General features: G+C 37.9%; 1 protein-coding gene across 1 annotated transcript in view; it reads right to left on the reverse strand.

Moving 5' to 3' along the window:
- CCBE1 (collagen and calcium binding EGF domains 1) overlaps positions 1 to 23,613 on the reverse strand; it is a 638,868-nt gene that overhangs the window by 17,210 nt on the left and 598,045 nt on the right. Inside the window, exon 7 of the mRNA XM_053701172.1 lies at positions 9,974 to 10,094. Within this exon, the coding sequence (XP_053557147.1) occupies positions 9,974 to 10,094 (121 nt within the window). The remainder of the gene's footprint in view (positions 1 to 9,973; positions 10,095 to 23,613) is intronic.

Below are 23,613 nucleotides of genomic sequence, written 5' to 3' on the forward strand. Positions count from 1 at the left end.
GTAGTTTATTTAATTAATTTATTGATAGTGTAGGTGTATTTGTAACTTAGGTTAGGATTTATTTTACAGGTAAATTGGTAATTATTTTAACTAGGTAGCTATTAAATAGTTATTAACTATTTAATAGCTATTGTACCTAGTTAAAATAAATACCAAGTTACCTGAAAAATAAATATAAACCCTAAAATAGCTACAATGTAATTATTAATTATATTGTAGCTATCTTAGGGTTTATTTTATAGGTAAGTATTGAGATTTAAATAGGAATAATTTAGTTAATATTATTAATTGTATTTAGATTTATTTTAATAATAATTAAGTTAGGGGTGTTAGAGTTAGATAGGGTTAATATAGTAAATATATATATAATATAATAACTATATTAACCCAAATATAATTAGGGTTAATATAGTTAATATAGATGGCGGCGGTGTAGGGGGGTCAGATTAGGGGTTAATCTATTTAATATAGGTGGCGGCGGTGTAGGGGGATTAGATTAACGGGTAATACATTTATTATAGGTGGCGGTGGTGAAGGGGGATTTAGATTAGAGGCAAAAGAGAAGATTATTTTGTGACAATGCCCCGCAAAAAGCCCTTTTAAGGGCTGGTAAAAGAGCTGATTACTTTGGGGAAATGCCCCACAAAAAGCCGTTTTAAGGGCTGGCAATAGAGCTGTTACTTTGGGGCAATGCCACGCAAAAGGCCCTTTTAACGGCTAGTAATAGAGCTGATTACTTTAGGGGGATTAGATTAGGGGTTAATGTATTTAATATAGCTGGCGGAGGTGTAGGGGGATTAAATTAGGGGTTAATCATTTTAATATAGCTGGCGGCGGGGTAGGGGGATTAGATTAGGGGTTAATAATTTTAATATAGCTTTTGGCGGGGTAGGAGCTCACATTAGGGGGTAGGTAATGTAGGTGGCGGCGGTGTAAGGGGCTCACATTAGGGGGTAGGTAATGTATATGGCGGCGGGGTAGGGGCTCACATTAGGGGGTTATACATTTAATGTAGGTGGCGGCGGGGTCCGGGAGCGGCGGTTTAGGGGTTACATACTTTATTAGGGATTGCGGCGGGGGATCGCGGTTGACAGGTAGATAGACATTGCGCATGCGTTAGGTGTTCCAATACAAAGCGTAAGGCTTACTACGCCTGCAATTTGTGGCGAGGTGAAAATGGAACTGGGAGCAAGAGTCTAAAACTGGCACTACACTATGTGGTAGGTGAAAAAAGGAATTCAATAGTAAATTCCGGTGCTACCCCTTATTTAGCAAGTACATTTGGACTAAAAGGACAGAAAGATCAGGGGTTCATATAGCACTCACTCTCACTCAAAGGATAATTACGTATAAAATCACTCATACTTTATTATATATAGTTAAAACCGGGATGTTACTCCCTGAAAATTCAATTAAACTACCCACAACCTACTGAACCAATACAAACTAAAAGAAACTAAACCGCTAATCACTCCTCTGTTTCCTGGCCGATAACAGGAAACATCAGCATCAGGTGGCTGGAGTGACTAGGCGACTCGAGATCTCAAGTTGTAGAACAAAGCGTTTCGGCTATGTCAGCCTTTATCAATGTTACACATTCAGTATAAAAAATGAATAAGCCGAGGCTTCAGCGTGCAGGGCTTTTTATATCCGCACTACGCATACTTTCAACCAATTAGGACAACGCCTAGGGACACCGCCTCCATATTAGTCAATGAACGTTTGGCAGAGGTTAAGCCCACTGATAGGTGCGATTTGATTGGATGGTTGTTGTAGATGCTCGGATAACCTGTACGTTGATTGGGTATAATGCATCTGAAGGCTTTGAGTTACTACAATAATTCTCGTTGTTGATCCTAATAATATTCCTACCATTGGACATGTCAGATTAATACTGCTCAAATAAAGTGTGCAATCTTACATAGATCGATTGATATTCGTACCTCGCTTCAGAGCAGAAAATGATATTTGCCCCATGTCAAAACGGCAAAATATGATAGGATCGCATATGTCACACCATACTGCCAATCTAACTAAGTATCAATCTAAACACAAAGTATAGAGTTAAATGTATAAGTACCTCCTTAGAGTCTACGAATTAATCACATAAACGCTAAAAGATGTTAGAATCCCTTGAAAGCGTTATGCGTAGTATGTTATGTAAGGCTCCTAAGACCACTACCAAAATATGTAGTTCCTGTTAGCGTATGAAGCCGTATAACATTCCGTAGGCTATAAACATATAAATAAAGAAAGATTGCTCAGCTTCATATTGATTAATATATCAAATAGTACTGTATCGATTAATTATGGAAGCTTCGCCAAAATGGATGTATATAGTAATTCCTTATTTATTACATGTTTATATTGTACAGTATGGTATAGTGACATTATAAAAATAATAGTTAATTAATATAGGTGTACTGTGATAGTTTGTCGATGAGATTATCTTTCTGGTTGACCCCCAATAGCTGTTGTGATATCATCACAAGGTACTGTTCACTAATGAAATAGTATAAAGTTGTGTCACAATTACCTTGCCTATTAAAAATCTATGGGGGAGACAATATTATACATTAATAGGTGAAAATGTATAAAAAAATCTGAGGATAAATTTGACTATCCTATAGAACTACAATATAGTGGTATAACTTGTAGTCTATATAAGTACCCACATTACCCTAGAATAGTGATAGGGTAAAAAATATATAAATTAACAAAATTATTCCAGAGATATCATAGATTGTTTACATATGTTCAGCTATATACCCAATAGTTATAGATTTTTAATAGGCAAGGTAATTGTGACACATAATCTCATTGACAAACTATCACAGTACACCTATATTAATTAACTATTATTTTTATAATGTCACTATACCATACTGTACAATATAAACATGTAATAAATAAGGAATTACTATATACATCCATTTTGGCGAAGCTTCCATAATTAATCGATACAGTACTATTTGATATATTAATCAATATGAAGCTGAGCAATCTTTCTTTATTTATATGTTTATAGCCTACGGAATGTTATACGGCTTCATACGCTAACAGGAACTACATATTTTGGTAGTGGTCTTAGGAGCCTTACATAACATACTACGCATAACGCTTTCAAGGGATTCTAACATCTTTTAGCGTTTATGTGATTAATTCGTAGACTCTAAGGAGGTACTTATACATTTGCAGAAAAAATGTGTAACAGGAGCACCAGGTGAAGTGATAAAAGTATAAATTTTTATTAAATGCAAAAGGGTATATACCCCGGGTAAGAACACACAAAAAAGAAAAAAGTAACAAACAGATGAACAATGGCTGACCGGTTTCGGCTGTTGCCTTACTCCTAGCCTGCTTAAAACAGATTGACAGTTACTGCCTTAAAAACCCTCATCTGAGTTACCATTGGTTCAGGGGCACACGCCCCAAAATCTCAGCTTCATTCAATTAAATGATCATTAAATGACACCTGAATCTCTACGGCACATGGTTCACAAAAAGCATGCAAATATACAAAACCAAAACTAATACACCTTAACACTCTTAGAGTTTCGAATAATGTTGATCTTTGTTCTGTTATTGTGTCTGAATATGAATTTATGCATGCTGTGATTGTGTGCATGCTAAAACATATACCTGTGTACAAGTAGTTGTTAAACTTGCCGATCGCTCCAGCTGTGTGTGAAAGTGCTTAATGTTTTATTCATTTAGGAGGGACACTTTAGTCCGTATCATATGCTTTAGTGAATGATAGATTTTTTAAAGTTTACCTTAAAATTTTTGCATTTAGCCTCGTTTGTTATCGTCCGCTCACTGCTGTGTGGCTTGCAAAGGATGGCCGCCCATGTCATTGTTCAAAACATTCTGATAGGTTGAAAATCGTAAGATTTGGCCAATCACCCTGCAAGTCTCACTGCACAAGTCTGGAACGGAGAAACACAGTTTCCTATTGGGTCCCTACGCTTGCAGTGTCCTCCTATTCGTGACATATGCATGTTTGTTAGCAACCGACATGTTGGTACTTATACATTTAACTCTATACTTTGTGTTTAGATTGATACTTAGTTAGATTGGCAGTATGGTGTGACATATGCGATCCTATCATATTTTGCCGTTTTGACATGGGGCAAATATCATTTTCTGCTCTGAAGTGAGGTACGAATATCAATCGATCTATGTAAGATTGCACACTTTATTTGAGGAGTATTAATCTGACATGTCCAATGGTAGGAATATTATTAGGATCAACAACGAGAATTATTGTAGTAACTCAAAGCCTTCAGATGCATTATACCCAATCAACGTGCAGGTTACCTGAGCATCTACAACAACCATCCAATCAAATCGCACCTATCAGTGGGCTTAACCTCTGCCAAACGTTCATTGACTAATATGGAGGCGGTGTCCCTAGGCGTTGTCCTGATTGGTTGAAAGTATGCGTAGTGCGGATATAAAAAGCCCTGCACGCTGAAGCCTCGGCTTATTCATTTTTTATACTGAATGTGTAACATTGACAAAGGCTGACATAGCCGAAATGCGTTTGTTCTACAACTTCAGATCTCAAGCCGCCTAGTCACTCCAGCCACCTGATGCCGATGTTTCCTGTTATCGGCCAGGAAACAGAGAGGTGAAAATGGAGTAAGGTTTTGCCATTTTTGCCACGTAAGTCCTTACGCTGTATATTGGATACCAAACTGCGCTGGTTTGGTATACCTGTCTATGGGCCAAAAAACTACGGCCAAAGGCAGAAATATACGAGCGTAACTTCTAGGTTACGCCGTATATGTGATACCAAACCAGCGCAAAATTTGGCGTCACCGGCTTTTGCGGGAGACGCTGCATATCGGATCGAGGCCAATGTGCTGGATCCAATCTATCCATACAGACTGGAGCTCAAATTGTTAAAGGGACATAAAAATTCCTTTATGGGAATTAAACACATAGCTGTATGCATAAGTAAACATAGCATAATGCATTAGCTAATTTTCTTACTACCGAGTTATGTTATGTGCCTTTAACTTTGTATTTAACCTGCATTATCATTTTTTATTTCTTTCACTGTTTCTCTGTGGCTGAACACTTTATTACCTAATGCCTGCTGTATCTGCATATCGCTGTATAACTTTTTCCATTAACCCCTTGTGAGAGCAGCAACACATTTCTTTGCAAGCGTGACAACCATTTCAAGTAGCCAAGGTGTAAAAACAAAACACACCATTCTTCACAGAGCCCAACTGATTGCAGTAAGGACCTGAGACAACCTCATTTTGAAAGACTGCTCTTAATACGTAATTGTTCTTTTCAGACACAAGTGGAGCCTTTTAGAGATCCCTAATTTTTCTCTATGTCCCCCATTTAGCAAACTGTGAAAGCAGCTTTTGAGCCCTTGTTGTGCAGCCTCATTAGTCTGAGCCTGCACATGCATGCGGCCTGTTTCTTAAAGGGACAGTAAAGTCATAATTAGACATACATGATTTATACAGAGCATACCATTTTAAACAACTTTCAACTTTACTTCTATTATTTCATATGCTTCCTTCTCTTGTTATCCTTTGCTGAAAGGTTTATGTAGGTAAGCTCAGGAGCAGCAAAGAACCTAGGTTTTAGCTGCTAATTGGTGGCTGCATATATATATACCGATTGCCATTGGCTCACCCATGTGTTCAGTTAGAAACCAGTAGTGCATTGCTGCTCCTTTAACAAATGATTCCAAGAGAATTAATCAGATTTGATAATAGAAGTAAACTAGAAAGTTGTTTAAAATTACATGTTCTACTGAAATAATGAAAGAAAATGTTTGGGTTTAATGTCCCTTTAAGCCTTCTGCCACTTCAGAGGTGGCAGAGTTTGGACTGTGCTCTTGTGCAAGCGGGATGAGTGAGAGCAGGGTGGCGGCGGTACAGGTTCTTAATTGGGCAATGATATATGTGGGCAGTGAATGCCACCTCATTGGGCAGATTCTCTGGTTGGGAACACTTTTAGCTTGGAGCTTGATAAACGAGAGCTATATCTTTGGTGTCTAGTATATTATATAGTTCCCATTTCTACAGCATTCTTATGACAAGTTATAGGAAGTCCATGTTACTGCTCATTAGAATGAATACAATCTCCGATCGAGTCTGAAGTCCCTTAAAGACATTAAGTGAAAGTATTTGTATAGTCACATCATTCTTCACAGCTAGGGAGGCAGAGAACTTACTTGTAGTGTGGCAGGAGGAAGAAAGATTAAACATGTGCTTGTGCACTGCCACACCTGCAAACCCTCCTTATTTGTATAAGCATTCTTGCTACAGTTGGAGCATCGAAAGTAAGGCTCAGAGCCACAATGTAGCCACCAATGTCACTGCCCAGTTTTTTTTTTTATTTCAATCTGTCCACCACTTCCCCTTCAAACACTAATCCTCACCTCTGCTCATTTATGCTTTACATTAAGGGGTCAATTTATCAACCTTTTCGGCAGGCTTTCCCCTGCCTATGACTGCAGGTTCTCACAAGAGAACCTGCACACCATATTTAACAAGCAGCGGTCATCAGACCACTTCTTCCCTACCCTTTCGCCACCTCTTAGGTGGCGTATTTCAAGCTCCCTGGTCTAGTTAGACCGGGGAGATTGACAGCTCCTGCCCACGTGTGATTGGCTGTGCGTGGGCAGGGGGCGGGATTACATGGAGAGCAAAATAGTGCTTGTGTGCAATGCTCAATTCCGCCAGGGGAATTCAGCATGCCAGAGGCGAGCTGCGGCAGACAGGGGCGTGTATGTGCGCCCCTGTCTGCCTCAGCTTGATAAATCGCCCCCTAAGTCTTCCATGAACCAGACTCATTGCTATATTGTAGATTCACAGATAGAAATTAATATATATTATATAATATTGCATTAATTAATTATTTTTTCATTTTTGTTATTTCTTATATTCTAATTAATAAAATAATAACTAAAATAATAATTATTAAAATAATTTTTGGGTATTTTCTGGGCAAACACTTAGGGCCATATTATGAGTAGAGCGGTATTTATCGATCCCGTTCATGCACTAACTCTGCTAGAAGGAAGCTTTTTGCACACGTTGGGTAGCACTCATATTACAAGTTGAAAAAAGTTTTCTCGCGTGTGCTAACATGTTGCGGGCAAAAAGCCGAAGTTAGAATATTGCGACAGTATTAATGTATTTCCCCATAGAAGTCAATTGAGCAAGAAAAGTGGAAAAAACCCTAACATCCTACTCGGACGGAAACCTAATTGCATATCCTCAAGTGTGCTAACTCGATATGAAAATATAAATATTTCACATTCCAATGTTCATCACATAGCAGAAAATGTTATATTTATTAAAAAATACATATTTCAATATATGTCTGATGATATTTTTGTACAATATATATATATATATATATATATACACACACACCTATCTATTTATATAGGTATAGATATATATAGGGATAGATTTATAATATATATATATATATATATATATATATATATATATATACACACCTATCTATTTATATAGGTATAGATATATATAGGGATAGATTTATAATATATATATATATATATATATATATATATATATATATATACACACCTATCTATTTATATAGGTATAGATATATATAGGGATAGATTTATAATATATATATATATACACACCTATCTATTTATATAGGTATAGATATATATAGGGATAGATTTATAATATATATATATATATATATATATATATATATATATATATATATATATATATACACACCTATCTATTTATATAGGTATAGATATATATAGGGATAGATTTATAATATATATATATATATATATATATATATATATATATACACACACCTATCTATTTATATAGATATAGATATATATAGGGATAGATTTATAATATATATATATATATATATATATATATACACACCTATCTATTTATATAGGTATAGATATATATAGGGATAGATTTATAATATATATATATATATATATATATATATATATATATATATATATATATACACCTATCTATTTATATAGGTATAGATATATATAGGGATAGATTTATAATATATATATATATATATATATATATATATATATATACACCTATCTATCTATTTATATAGGTATAGATATATATATAGGGATAGATTTATAATATATATATATATATATACACACACCTATCTATTTATATAGGTATAGATATATATAGGGATAGATTTATAATATATATATATATATATATATATATATATACATACACCTATCTATTTATATAGGTATAGATATAGCTAGGGATAGATTTATAATATATATATATATATATATATATATATATACACACCTATCTATTTATATAGGTATAGATATATATAGGGATAGATTTATAATATATATATATATACACCTATCTATTTATATAGGTATATATATATATATATATATATAGGGATAGATTTATAATATATATATATATATATATATATATATATATATACACACCTATCTATATAGGTATAGATATATATAGGGATAGATTTATAATATATATATATATACACACACCTATCTATTTATATAGGTATAGATATATATAGGGATAGATTTATAATATAATATATATATATATATATATATATATATATATATATATATATACACACCTATCTATTTATATAGGTATAGATATATATAGGGATAGATTTATAAAATATATATATACACACACCTAACTATTTATATAGGTATAGATATATATAGGGATATATTTATAATATATATATATATATATATATATATATATATATATATATAAAACATCTATTTATAAATAAATACTTAGAACATTCTGCTATGTGCAGAAAATTGGAATGTGAAATATTTACACTAAATACACAGTAAAACACTATATTAAAAATAATTTCCCCTGTGTTTGTTTGTTAAATTTTGTCTGGTGTCTCATATTGTACAGTTCTTTTATCTTTGTTACCCATGGACAGCGCTGCGGAATCTGTTGGCGCTTTATAAATAAAGAATAATAATAATAATACATATACATATTTAGACATGTATATGTCTGTATCTCTATGTTAAAGCCCTTTTCAGCGTTTTTTTTCTATCACCTGAGACCTCATATTTTTAAGCCCTTATAACCTTTATGTGCAATATTTTTTTAAATATTTGTTATTAGATTATGTTATTATGAATGTAACTGTACTTTAAATGTATGTTTGATGTGTTTTGTTACACTCTTTTGTTTCATGAAACAGTTAACCAGAGCTCTGAGGTTATGCTATCCTGACGTGTGTTAAATTTCAATTGCGCTCAAATGGTCGCATTTACTTTTAACTTGTAATACGCATACTACATCCGATGCACACAATCAGTCGCAATAAACCCCTTCTCGCTCGCGCGTAACTGTTAGCGCACCACTGTAATCCGGCTCTTAATGGTATATTAAACAGGGCTCCTTTAATAAAAAGATATATATTATATAATATAAAAAGAAAAGAAAAAGAAATGTTAATTTGAAGTAAACATAAAAAGAAACAGATTGTGTTATAAAACAGTAAACAACTTGTTTATTGAGCACTTAAAAGGTTCAAGTGTAGCCACTTCCCACAGCAAGATAAGACAGCTGCCATTACAGAACGTAGGTTACATGGTCACATGATTTGTGCAGCAAAAGTCCTACCCTGAACATGAGCAATACACTAATTGCAGCTAGTAGATATGTATTGCCTAGCAACACTTGAAAGGAAAAACTGCTAGTCTTCCTTCCTGCAGAGGCCCCCTCCTCCTTGTAAGGCTGTGACAGGAAGTAATGGACACTGAACAAATGAAGTTAAAAAAACAGTAATAAAAGGTAAAATCTTTTTAAAGTGATGAATATTTTTTTTTAATTATTATTACAAAGATGAAACAGACTGTTTTATATCCCTTTAAGAAGATAAAGTGAATAATCACCTGGAGGTCCTTGCGTTCCTGGCAATCCCGGTGGTCCTTGAACATACATAGTGGAGGCTAAGACTTTTTCAGCTGTTATCTGTTTGTTTGATTCTGATACACTGTTTGGCAGAAATGCAAGCTACATAAAGACAGAGAACAAAACGTGTCAGCAAATTATCCAGAAGGGGAAATGAGTTTGACAGACATTTTGTAATCTTAAAGGAAAGTAAAAAAGAGGGCATGTCTGTTACCGGCTTGACTAATAATTATTTTTATTTGCATGTTTTGTCAACCAATAGCACTGAAATACCTATATATTCAATTTACATTGCTTTAAAGGGCCATAATACCCAAATGTTTAAACACTTGAAAGTGATGCAGCATAGCTGTAAAAAGCTGACTAGAAAATATCACCTGAACATCTCTATGTAAAAAAGAAAGATATTTTACCTCAAAAAATCCTCAGTAGCCACCTCCCATTGTAAAGGATTTCTAAGCAGCATATTAGTGTGTCTGTCCCGGGACAACTGAAGGGATGAGCATCGTGAACTCTCATATTATTTCACCAATCAGGTAAAGGAAGCTTACTATGAAATCTCATGAGAGTTAAGTCAAATCTCATGAGATCACAGTAAGAGTTCATGACCTCAGCACTGCTGATGCTGATTGGCTGCTGTTCATTTCTTCATTTTTTTAAATTTTTTACCTGCAGCTGGGAGCAGCTGAGTATAACTTTTTACACAGAACTAACTCTACTGAGCTGAGGAGATTGTGAGGTAAAATATCTTCCTTTTTTACATAGAGATGCTCAGGTGATATTTTCCTGTCAGCTTTTTACAGTTATACTGCATCAGTTTCAAGTGATTTAGCATATGAGTATTATGTCCCTTTAAGTTTCAGTGGCCTAAATAACATCCTGCAGAAAAAAACTCAAGGCAACATAGGAACTAAAAAATTGCACAATTCAAGGAGATTTGTATCTTTACAACCCCACACCCTTGAGTTGGAAGTGATATAATCAATGGAGCAAACTTTACAAAAATTAAAGAAATTTTATTTGAAAGAGTGAGACCATGTGACAAGAAAGGACCAATAGAGTTGTTATGTAATCTGCATGCTTGGTGGTAGTGTACGTTAAAAAATCCCGCCACAGCTAAATAAACTAAATGTGAAGAGCCCACAACCTACCTGAGGGCTCCAAGACACATTCTATCCAGTGACACACCTTTTCTGTAACAAAACAGTCATGCAAATAGTTTACACTGGCAAACATTTATATTATCTGTGTTTAAAGTATGTTTACAAAGTTGTGGTTGTAACTGATGAAACTGCTTAGTAATGGGGTCTTATTTATGTGTGAGAGTTAATGTATTATTTATATCACTATAGATAATGAATCTGTAGAAAATATAGATGAAGTGATGTTCAGTGAATTTCAGACATGAGTTCACTTTCACAGCAACAGCCTCACGAGAATTTATTAATCTAGTACAATATCAATTTACACAGCTCCAACTTGAATTTTTTTATGCAAAAATGTTTTAAGTTGTTTAAAAAACCCTCTTTTGATGTGTAAAGTTTTTTTTTTCATTTAAAGGGGCATAATAGTTGAAAAATGACATGCTTTAATACATTAGAGTATGTAAGTTTACGACTTTCAACTCTATGTTACTGTTTGTTTAACCACCACAAAGTGGTTAAACACAGTACAAGTGTCACGCTAGTAACACGACTCAGATTGTTTCAATGCTGTGGTAAAGTGTCTGCTATATTATATATATATATTATATATATATACACACACATGTCACATATATACAGTATATACTGTATAACTGTATATATATATATATATATATATATATATATATACACACACACACACACAAGCACACAAGCAAACAAGCAAACAAGTAGCATGGCAAATCAGTTGCGAAAATACTGCGCATGTTATGGCTTTTTCGCATTTGGGGTTGCGCAGCTATTACAAGTTGCAAAATAACTTATTTTGCAGTCCAGGGCCGAAAAACCAGGCAATTCTTCTCTGAACAAGGAACACAGCAACCCCAGATGATCGTTTTGGCCTTCATTGTGCCTTATCAGAGAGGTGCAGCCATATTCCTCTAAGCAAACTGAGCAAGGTGTCCACATCTGGTTGCCTTTATTTTCCATTCGGGACACATAATGCACACAGAGAGAAGTGCACTCACAGAAATGAACAACCAGCTTAATAACTTGTTAGCCTGTTCTATAGCGATTTACCACCTGGGCGCAGCTTCTTCTTAGCTTCTGGGGTTGCCATGTTCCATGTTAAGAGAGGAATTGTCTGGTATTTGGGCGTTGGACTGATGTAATACAGGAAAGTTCTACTCTTTGAAAAGCACCCAGGTGGTAAAACGCAATAGAACAAGCTAACAAGTTATTGAGCTGGTTGTTCGTTCCTGTGAGTCCGCTTCTCTCTGTGTGTATTAAGTCTCCCTAATGGAAAATAAAGGCAACCAGACGTGGACTCCTTGCTCAGTGTGCTTAGAGAAATATGGCTGCATCTCTCTGATGAGGCCCAATGAAGGCCGAAAAGATGAACTGGGGTTGCCGTGTTCCTTGTTCAGAGAGGAATTGCCTGGTATTTCAGTGCTGGACTGACCGTAATAGGCAGGATCAGACTCATATACTACATTCTTACTATATTCTGTGAAAATCATTACTGGGCTAAAAAGAGTCTGCAACCAAGTTGTAAATCGCCGTATTACAGGCTAACAAGTTATCGAGCTGGTTGTTTGCTCCTGAGAGTGCACTTCTCTCTCTCTCTGTGTGTGTGTATATATATATACTTTAATGTACCTCAGATATTTGAAATGTAAAGAAGTCATCTGAGAATACTGGAGTGACATTTTAGCACACAAAAGGGAGAAACTGAAACATATGTAGAGTGTAAATGGATCTTTGAACTAATTGGTGAATATCAAAGATGATTGCACCATTAGTACCTGATTAGCTCTTTTATTCAGAGCCAGAACACAATGTAATTATTCAGCCAAATTCCAAATATTCAGCTTAAAAACAAATTAATTACTTAGCACAGGGTGACTTTATAGTGCAGTGATATGGTTACTTAATTACACATCTGGTAATGAACAATTAGTTCTGTAAAATACTGTTTTAGGCAGCAGGTTGTTAAGAAAACGTTATTTTATGTGTAATAAAAACGCTTTATACCTGTGTTTAAATATTGTGGTTTGTTTTAAAAGTTAAAAGATGGGTGGACAATTACCTTACATATGGCTTTTATAAAGTTATATAACAAAAACATGCTGAACGTTTGTAGTGATCATATAATTTATATTACTAATATGTTTAAAAGGATACAGAAGACTGCCCTAATATTAGAGTTCTGATGTCACCATGGCTACAGTCTGCCTGTGGAAATGCTGTTTGTGCAGGAATGTCAAGGGGAGAGAGCGCATCAGACCTTCGGCGCCAGTGAAGGGGGTAAGTCGCGCAGTGATGGGCAGCAATCAAATATATTTATATGCCGATATATATATATATATATATATATATAAGTAGCAGAGATGTGCACTCTCACCTTCCAACGACTGCCAGGGTGCTAGTGAGAATTAGTATAGAAAAACAACAAGCTTGCACTCACTGGTCTTTTTTTGTGAAATATTTTACTTGAAAAACTGTGACGTTTCGAGGACAAAGTATCCCCTTCTTCAGACAATGTGTGTAACAAACAATAGTGACTTTATACACTGTGTCAAACAAACCCCTCCCCTCAATTTGAACAAAAAAACCCGCCAAATCTGGTAGCTATGGTGACCTATGATTCACAATGTAAACAACCAAGTGCTATCCATTACTAAAAAATATATATGAGAGCCATCCCGGCTCTAACATAGTTAGTGACAGCCCAAGTGCAGGATAAGAGAACTGTGGAGAAATGGAAACAATGGAAACAAACGTGGAATACAGGCAGAGCACAGAAAAAGTGTTCATTTAATCATTCTTATCACCGCTTATTCGTCAATAACACATCAGAAGACATTGTACACCACAGGTAAGCAAAGTCAGAGCACCGATCTGAAGGATTCAAACTCACCTAGGGGAGACACATACCTAAACACTGCAGCCGCTCACTACCGCATCAATACACAACACCGGGAAGAGGACCCGGAACTACACAGGACTCTCACATGGGGGGCCATCGGCCAATCACCGGAGTTGTTTACTGTTGCCGTAGTAACCATTCACATCGGGCCACACACAGGTACTGCAACGCTAAAGTGCAATAGGACTTATTGGCAGTCCGAACAAAGGCAATGCAATAAACCACAGCATCAAACTGCCAATACCTAGTACTAAATCTTAACCTGAAACTACAGAGCAAATATAGCTAAGACAGTGAATATTGTGACTTATCACATCGTAGACACATACATTCACGGTCAGCAATTAGTACCAACATTCAAAAAAGCCGCCCGTGAGGCAACAACCACAAATAATACCATAACCAAAAAGGGCACTGAAGATCGTGTCAAAAATAGATACCAATCATGCAGGTAGTAAAGCCGTGGGATTCATAGAAACTTTGTAGAGGATGTAGCCAAAGGACAACAGACAGTGTGTTACAGTGATATAACACAGCACATTTATCTACGAGTGAACTCACCTAAGCTCTCTATAGATCATCCATTCAAGACACATTCGTATGGAAAAGAAAGGGGAAGGGATGTGCATAGCAGATAGCCCTAATAACCAGTCAAGAATTTACAGAAAAGGCCAAAAGGATGTCGGTAGATTGAATGATAGGTGGACTCTCCCAGTACATCCTCAGGGTTTCAGAAGTCTTGGCACTTGGCTGGAGACATCCGTTAGAACTTATATCTAACTATAGGAAGCAGTGCCAATCAAACATTGTGTTCAGTCCATGGGGTTGTAAAGTATTTAACCGGAAGATCCACTTGGCCTCAATTTGTAGAAGAAGAGTATCCCTGTCGCCCCCCCGCCTCAGTGGGGGGACATGGTCTATTAAAGTAAAACGAAGGTCCTGAAGTCCATGTCCTTTTTCCACAAAGTGCCTAGCCACAGGCTGGTCACTTGAACCCTTTTTGAGGGATGTCCTGATTGAAGACCTATGATTGGCAAACCGGGTTCTGGCATCATCCGTGGTTTTACCCACATAAAACCGCCCACAACTACTATTTCATAGGTACACCACATGTGTGGTAGTGCAAGTCAACACATGCCTGATCTTATATCTCTGATTACGGTGTGGATGGCCAAAGGAGGCCCCTGGAATCATAGAATTGCAGGTAGTGCACCCCAAGCACCTATAGCACCCTGGTTTCTTTTTTTGTGACAGCCATATCTCTGGGGTATAGCAGTGAGTAGGGTCAGTTAACATCAAAAGATCTTTCAAATTCTTATTGCATTTTTACCCCACTCTAGGGTGCTGCCAGCCATTGAATGGGAGTGCTGGGTCACCCTGTACAATGTGCCAATGTTCTCTTAGTGACTTTCCCAAAGATCTCGTTAGGGGACTATATGTGGTTGTGAAGGTCATTCTCTGTTCCCCTTTGTTCCTGGAAGTGGTCAGGGTTTTATCCTCATATTCAGCTAGCACTCTACTCTGATGGATCAGATGGGGATTATATCCTCTTCGTGTGAAGCGTTGTTGTATTTCTTCAAGTTGTTGATTTCTTCTAGTCACATCACTATTATTCCTGACCGCCCGGCAGAGTTGGGCTTTAGGGATTGCTTTGAGAAGTGCTACTGGATGGTTGCTAGTAGCATGTAGAATCGAATTTCTGTCCGTAGGTTTTCTAAACAGTGAAGTCCCTAATTGGCCATTATCCATTTTGAAGATGTTTAGGTCTAGGAACTCGATAGTTGACATATCATGCTTCAACTTAAATTTTACTGGGTTAGAGAGAGAATTAAGATGCATAAACCATGTTTCCAGCTCAGAGACTGTGCCACTCCAGACAATTAACAAATTGTCGATGTACCTTTTATAAAATAATACTTCAGTTTTCTGGTAGATTTCCATCACTGCTGTTTCATAATGCTCCATGTAGATGTTAGCTAGTGAGGGGGCCACGTTCGATCCCATGGCCGTACCTGATATTTGCTGATGGTACTTACCCTCAAACTTGAAGTAATTTAGCCGCAAGCTCAAGTCGAGCAGTTTGATAAGAAAGTCTCTAGGGGGGCCCACATAGGGATATCTATCCAAGGCGTCAGACACTTGTTGTTTCCCTGCCTCATGTGGGATGATAGTGTAAAGACTGCTAACGTCTGCTGTTACCAGAATGTATGGCTCTTTAAACGTGATAGTTCTTAGCTCATCAATAAGTTGTGTAGAATCCCTTAAATAGGACCTCATGTTCTTCACCAACGGTTGTAGAAAAAAGTCCACAAACGTGGCCAGTCTGGAAGTGATGGAATTGCGGGCAGAGACGATAGGCCTACCAGGGGGCCTCTCCAAACTTTTATGTATTTTGGGGAGTGTATACAAAATTGGGCAGACTGGATGTTTAATCCTCAGAAACCCCACTGTGTCCTCATCAATCCATCCTTCATGAAACCCCTCTTGCACAGCCTGATCAATGAGTGATTGAAAACTCTTAGTGGGATCCATACTCAATAATTGGTAGGTATCCGGATCACTGAGTTGATGATTGATCTCCTCACTATAATATTTGTAGTTTAGTACAACCACCGCACCACCCTTGTCCGCAGTGCGGATTACAATGTCAGGGTCCTTAGAGAGTTTCCGAATGGCTTCCTTTTCTTGTGCAGATAAGTTGGTATGATATCTGTTAGACCCATAATTTTTCAAATCCTGAGAATCCAGTCTCATGAAAGTCTTAATACTAGCATTGTTGCTTGAAGGATCAAAGGAACTTCTTGTCTTGAACATTTGTTGATCACCATCGGCAGAGTAATCTTTAAAGAATTATTTTAGTCTGAGCGACCGTTGGAATTTTTGGCAATCAATATAAGTGGTAAAATCATCACCTTTACCCGATGGTACAAAACTTAAGCCTCTATTCAAGACACTTCTCTCTGCCATGGAAAGAACTCGATCACTGATATTCACTACTAAGTCCTCCATGGGACTAGTAGTGGTTATTGTCTGGATGGTAGTGGTGGCTTTCTCTTTCCAGCCTCCCCTCCGAATGTGCGGCCTCTTCCTCGTCTTTGTTGGCCGGCTCGGGTAGTGACCCCTTGAAAAACCTGATGGCCAGAAGGTTTGCCACCAGTTGCTTCACTCTGGCCCTGTGGGGCTTCTGTATCAGATCCAGAACTACTGTCAACTGTTTGCAGAGACTGCTTAGTGTAAAACCTTTGTCTCCTACGTCGCTGTGGAAAGGGTCTTCTGTTGTCACTGCCACTCAGCCACCTATACACCATTTTTTCTTTATGATCTTCAGTTACCGTTTGCAATTTCCTATTTTTAAATTGCACCAGGGTGTCCTTATATTCCTTGATCTGTGAGGCTAGCTTATCAAGCCACTGTTCAGATGGATCATCAGTCATAATCGGCACCTTATCCCTCTCCCATTCTTGAATCTCCACTTTAATTCTATCTAGTTGGTTCCTAACTTCCTCTGTAACCAAAAGAATGAGGTCTAGGGAGCATTTATTGAGTATAGCGCACCAGCGCTTGCAAAACTCAGGGTTGTTGCGTCCAATTGTGGGTTGATTGCGTATCCTGAAGCCCCTTGGAATCATGAGCCTTCTATAATATTCGGACAGATAAACCCCATGTAGTCGTAGGTCAGCTTCTTTCTTTTTTAATTTCAGTACCGCCAAATAAATGGCCTGCGCTGTATTGCCACCAGTGGTCTCCTCTTCAGGGTTGAATAAAATTCTGGCTGCATCATCCTCCGTAAAGGTGAGGGTCTGTATGTTTTCCACATTGGTGTCCATTGTAAACTACCACAGTCCAATTGTGGTGCTAGTGATAAACGTGAGTGGATAAAAAAGGAGTCTAATTTAGGAGAGGTCTCTTTTCCTTAGTGGGTGCAACAACAACATTGAATATAAGTAGCAGAGATGTGCACTCTCACCTTCCAACGACTGCCAGGGTGCTAGTGATAATTAGTATAGAAAAACAACAAGCTTGCACTCACTGGTCTTTTTTTGTGAAATATTTTACTTGAAAAACTGTGACGTTTCGAGGACAAAGTATCCCCTTCTTCAGACAATGTGTGTAACAAACAATTGTGACTTTATACACTGTGTCAAACAAACCCCTGCCCTCAATTAGAACAAAAAAACCGCCAAATCTGGTAGCTATGGTGACCTATGAGTCACAATGTAAACAACCAAGTGCTATCCATTACTAAAAAATATATATGAGAGCCATCCCGGCTCTAACATAGTTAGTGACAGCCCAAGTGCAGGATGAGAGAACTGTGGAGAAACTATGTTAGAGCCGGGATGGCTCTCATATATATTTTTTAGTAATGGATAGCACTTGTGCTATCCAGTAATGGATAGCACATGTGGAAAACATACAGACCCTCACCTTTACGGAGGATGATGCAGCCAGAATTTTATTCAACCCTGAAGAGGAGACCACTGGTGGCAATACAGCGCAGGCCATTTATTTGGCGGTACTGAAATTAAAAAAGAAAGAAGCTGACCTACGACTACATGGGGTTTATCTGTCCGAATATTATAGAAGGCTCATGATTCCAAGGGGCTTCAGGATACGCAATCAACCCACAATTGCACGCAACAACCCTGAGTTTTGCAAGCGCTGGTGCGCTATACTCAATAAATGCTCCCTAGACCTCATTCTTTTGGTTACAGAGGAAGTTAGGAACCAACTAGATAGAATTAAAGTGGAGATTCAAGAATGGGAGAGGGATAAGGTGCCGATTATGACTGATGATCCATCTGAACAGTGGCTTGATAAGCTAGCCTCACAGATCAAGGAATATAAGGACACTCTGGTGCAATTTCAAAATAGGAAATTGCAAACAGTAACTGAAGATCATAAAGAAAAAATGGTGTATAGGTGGCTGAGTGGCAGTGACAACAGAAGACCCTTTCCACAGCGACGTAGGAGACAAAGGTTTTACACTAAGCAGTCTCTGCAAACAGTTGACAGTAGTTCTGGATCTGATACAGAAGCCCCACAGGGCCAGAGTGAAGCAACTGGTGGCAAACCTTCTGGCCATCAGGTTTTTCAAGGGGTCACTACCCGAGCCGGCCAACAAAGACGAGGAAGAGGCCGCACATTCGGAGGGGAGGCTGGAAAGAGAAAGCCACCACTACCATCCAGACAATAACCACTACTAGTCCCATGGAGGACTTAGTAGTGAATATCAGTGATCGAGTTCTTTCCATGGCAGAGAGAAGTGTCTTGAATAGAGGCTTAAGTTTTGTACCATCGGGTAAAGGTGATGATTTTACCACTTATATTGATTGCCAAAAATTCCAACGGTCGCTCAGACTAAAAGAATTCTTTAAAGATTACTCTGCCGATGGTGATCAACAAATGTTCAAGACAAGAAGTTCCTTTGATCCTTCAAGCAACAATGCTAGTATTAAGACTTTCATGAGACTGGTTTCTCAGGATTTGAAAAATTATAGGTCTAACAGATATCATACCAACTTATCTGCACAAGAAAAGGAAGCCATTCGGACACTCTCTAAGGACCCTGACATTGTAATCCGCACTGCGGACAAGGGTGGTGCGGTGGTTGTACTAAACTACAAATATTATAGTGAGGAGATCAATCATCAACTCAGTGATCCGGATACCTACCAATTATTGAGTATGGATCCCACTAAGAGTTTTCAATCACTCATTGATCAGGCTGTGCAAGAGGGGTTTCATGAAGGATGGATTGATGAGGACACAGTGGGGTTTCTGAGGATTAAACATCCAGTCTGCCCAATTTTGTATACACTCCCCAAAATACATAAAAGTTTGGAGAGGCCCCCTGGTAGGCCTATCGTCTCTGCCCGCAATTCCATCACTTCCAGACTGGCCACGTTTGTGGACTTTTTTCTACAACCGTTGGTGAAGAACATGAGGTCCTATTTAAGGGATTCTACACAACTTATTGATGAGCTAAGAACTATCACGTTTAAAGAGCCATACATTCTGGTAACGGCAGGCGTTAACAGTCTTTACACTATCATCCCACATGAGGAAGGGAAACCACAAGTGTCTGACGCCTTGGATAGATATCCCTATGTGGGCCCCCCTAGAGACTTTCTTATCAAACTGCTCGACTTGAGCTTGCGGCTAAATTACTTCAAGTTTGAGGGTAAGTACCATCAGCAAATATCAGGTACGGCCATGGGATCGAACGTGGCCCCCTCACTAGCTAACATCTACATGGAGCATTATGAAACAGCAGTGATGGAAATCTACCAGAAACCTGAAGTATTATTTTATAAAAGGTACATTGACGATTTGTTAATTGTCTGGAGTGGCACAGTCTCTGAGCTGGAAACATGGTTTATGCATCTTAATTCTCTCTCTAACCCAGTAAAATTTAAGTTGAAGCATGATATGTCAACTATCGAGTTCCTAGACCTAAACATCTTCAAAATGGATAATGGCCAATTAGGGACTTCACTGTTTAGAAAACCTACGGACAGAAATTCGATTCTACATGCTACTAGCAACCATCCAGTAGCACTTCTCAAAGCAATCCCGAAAGCCCAACTCTGCCGGGCGGTCAGGAATAATAGTGATGTGACTAGAAGAAATCAACAACTTGAAGAAATGCAACAACGCTTTACACGAAGAGGATATAATCCCCATCTGATCCATCAGAGTAGAGTGCTAGCTGAATATGAGGATAAAACCCTGACCACTTCCAGGAACAAAGGGGAACAGAGAATGACCTTCACAACCACATATAGTCCCCTAACGAGATCTTTGGGAAAGTCACTAAGAGAACATTGGCACATTGTACAGGGTGACCCAGCACTCCCATTCAATGGCTGGCAGCACCCTAGAGTGGGGTACAAACGCAATAAGAATTTGAAAGATCTTTTGATGTTAACTGACCCTACTCACTGCTATACCCCAGAGACATGGCTGTCACGAAAAAAGAAACCAGGGTGCTATAGGTGCTTGGGGTGCACTACCTGCAATTCTATGATTCCAGGGGCCTCCTTTGGCCATCCACACCGTAATCAGAGATATAAGATCAGGCATGTGTTGACTTGCACTACCACACATGTGGTGTACCTATTAAATTGTAGTTGTGGGCGGTTTTATGTGGGTAAAACCACGGATGATGCCAGAACCCGGTTTGCAAATCATAGGTCTTCAATCAGGACATCCCTCAAAAAGGGTTCAAGTGACCAGCCTGTGGCTAGGCACTTTGTGGAAAAAGGACATGGACTTCAGGACCTTCGTTTTACTTTAATAGACCATGTCCCCCCACTGAGGCGGGGGGGCGACAGGGATACTCTTCTTCTACAAATTGAGGCCAAGTGGATCTTCCGGTTAAATACTTTACAACCCCATGGACTGAACACAATGTTTGATTGGCACTGCTTCCTATAGTTAGATATAAGTTCTAACGGATGTCTCCAGCCGAGTGCCAAGACTTCTGAAACCCTGAGGATGTACTGGGAGAGTCCACCTATCATTCAATCTACCGACATCCTTTTGGCCTTTTCTGTAAATTCTTGACTGGTTATTAGGGCTATCTGCTATGCACATCCCTTCCCCTTTCTTTTCCATACGAATGTGTCTTGAATGGATGATCTATAGAGAGCTTAGGTGAGTTCACTCGTAGATAAAAGTGCTGTGTTATATCACTGTAACACACTGTCTGTTGTCCTTTGGCTACATCCTCTACAAAGTTTCTATGAATCCCACGGCTTTACTACCTGCATGATTGGTATCTATTTTTGACACAATCTTCAGTGCCCTTTTTGGTTATGGTATTATTTGTGGTTGTTGCCTCACGGGCGGCTTTTTTGAATGTTGGTACTAATTGCTGACCGTGAATGTATGTGTCTACGATGTGATAAGTCACAATATTCACTGTCTTAGCTATATTTGCTCTGTAGTTTCAGGTTAAGATTTAGTACTAGGTATTGGCAGTTTATAGTTTGATGCTGTGGTTTATTGCATTGCCTTTGTTCGGACTGCCAATAAGTCCTATTGCACTTTAGCGTTGCAGTACCTGTGTGTGGCCCGATGTGAATGGTTACTACGGCAACAGTAAACAACTCCCACGTGAGAGTCCTATGTAGTTCCGGGTCCTCTTCCCGGTGTTGTGTATTGATGCGGTAGTGAGCGGCTTCAGTGTTTAGGTATGTGTCTCCCCTAGGTGAGTTTGAATCCTTCAGATCGGTGCTCTGACTTTGCTTACCTGTGGTGTACAATGTCTTCTTATGTGTTATTGACGAATAAGCGGTGATATGAATGATTAAATGAACACTGTTACTCCGCTTTTTCTGTGCTCTGCCTGTATTCCACGTTTGTTTCCATTGTTTCCATTTCTCCACAGTTCTCTTATCCTGCACTTGGGCTGTCATTAACTATGTTAGAGCCGGGATGGCTCTCATATATATTTTTTAGTAATGGATAGCACTTGGTTGTTTACATTGTGACTCATAGGTCACCATAGCTACCAGATTTGGCGGTTTTTTTGTTCTAATTGAGGGGAGGGGTTTGTTTGACACAGTGTATAAAGTCACTATTGTTTGTTACACACATTGTCTGAAGAAGGGGATACTTTGTCCTCGAAACGTCACAGTTTTTCAAGTAAAATATTTCACAAAAAAAGACCAGTGAGTGCAAGCTTGTTTTTTTTTATATATATATATATATATAAGCATATAGTGCAGTAAATTTATTAAAAAACAAAGTTGCTGCATCTTTATTTTTTAATAAACTACACTAGACGGTATTTTGGGGCAGATTTATAAAATTGACCAGAGATCCGATCTCTGGTTAATTTTACGAGCGCTAATTGCTACCGTGAGCTTGCGGTAGAAATAACCAGCCTCTTGTAATGGCTGGTTAATTATCTCGCTCCTGCCAATGGGCAAATTTGCCCGTTTGCGAGAGCGCAATAATTTAGCGCTTCACTTATAATCTAGCGCACTAGCTCTAACACTAACTAACACTGTCCGTAAACTTACTACTAAGCCCAAACCCTAACCCGGAACACAATGTTTCACATCAACCCTATGCTTAAAGGGACAGTAAAGGAAAAAAAAACTTTCATTATTTAGATAGAGTATGCAATTTTAAACTTTGCAATTTAAATCGATTATCGATTGTTTATTATTGTATTGTATTATTATTGTTCGCTTGTTTTCCTACATTGGAAAGAAAACCAAGGTAAGGGTGAAAGAAGCTCAGACGTGTCTTTAGCAGTATAAGGATGCAGTGTTTGCAACAATGTATAACATTGCTATAAAAAGTGTCACAAACTACTGCCTTATACTGCTAAAGACACGTGCACGCTCCTGAGCTCACCTAAGATACCCAGAGAACTAAGCTAAATTGATAACAGAAGTAAATTGGAAAGATGTTTAAAATGTCATGCTCCATCCAATACATTTACGTTTAATTTGACTTTACTGTCCCTTTAACCCTAGCTCTAATCCCAGTCCCTAACCCTACAATTTATAGCCCTAATCATGATGTTCTA

This window comes from Bombina bombina, chromosome 2, assembly GCF_027579735.1.
Source record: "Bombina bombina isolate aBomBom1 chromosome 2, aBomBom1.pri, whole genome shotgun sequence".
Lineage (NCBI taxonomy): Eukaryota > Metazoa > Chordata > Amphibia > Anura > Bombinatoridae > Bombina > Bombina bombina.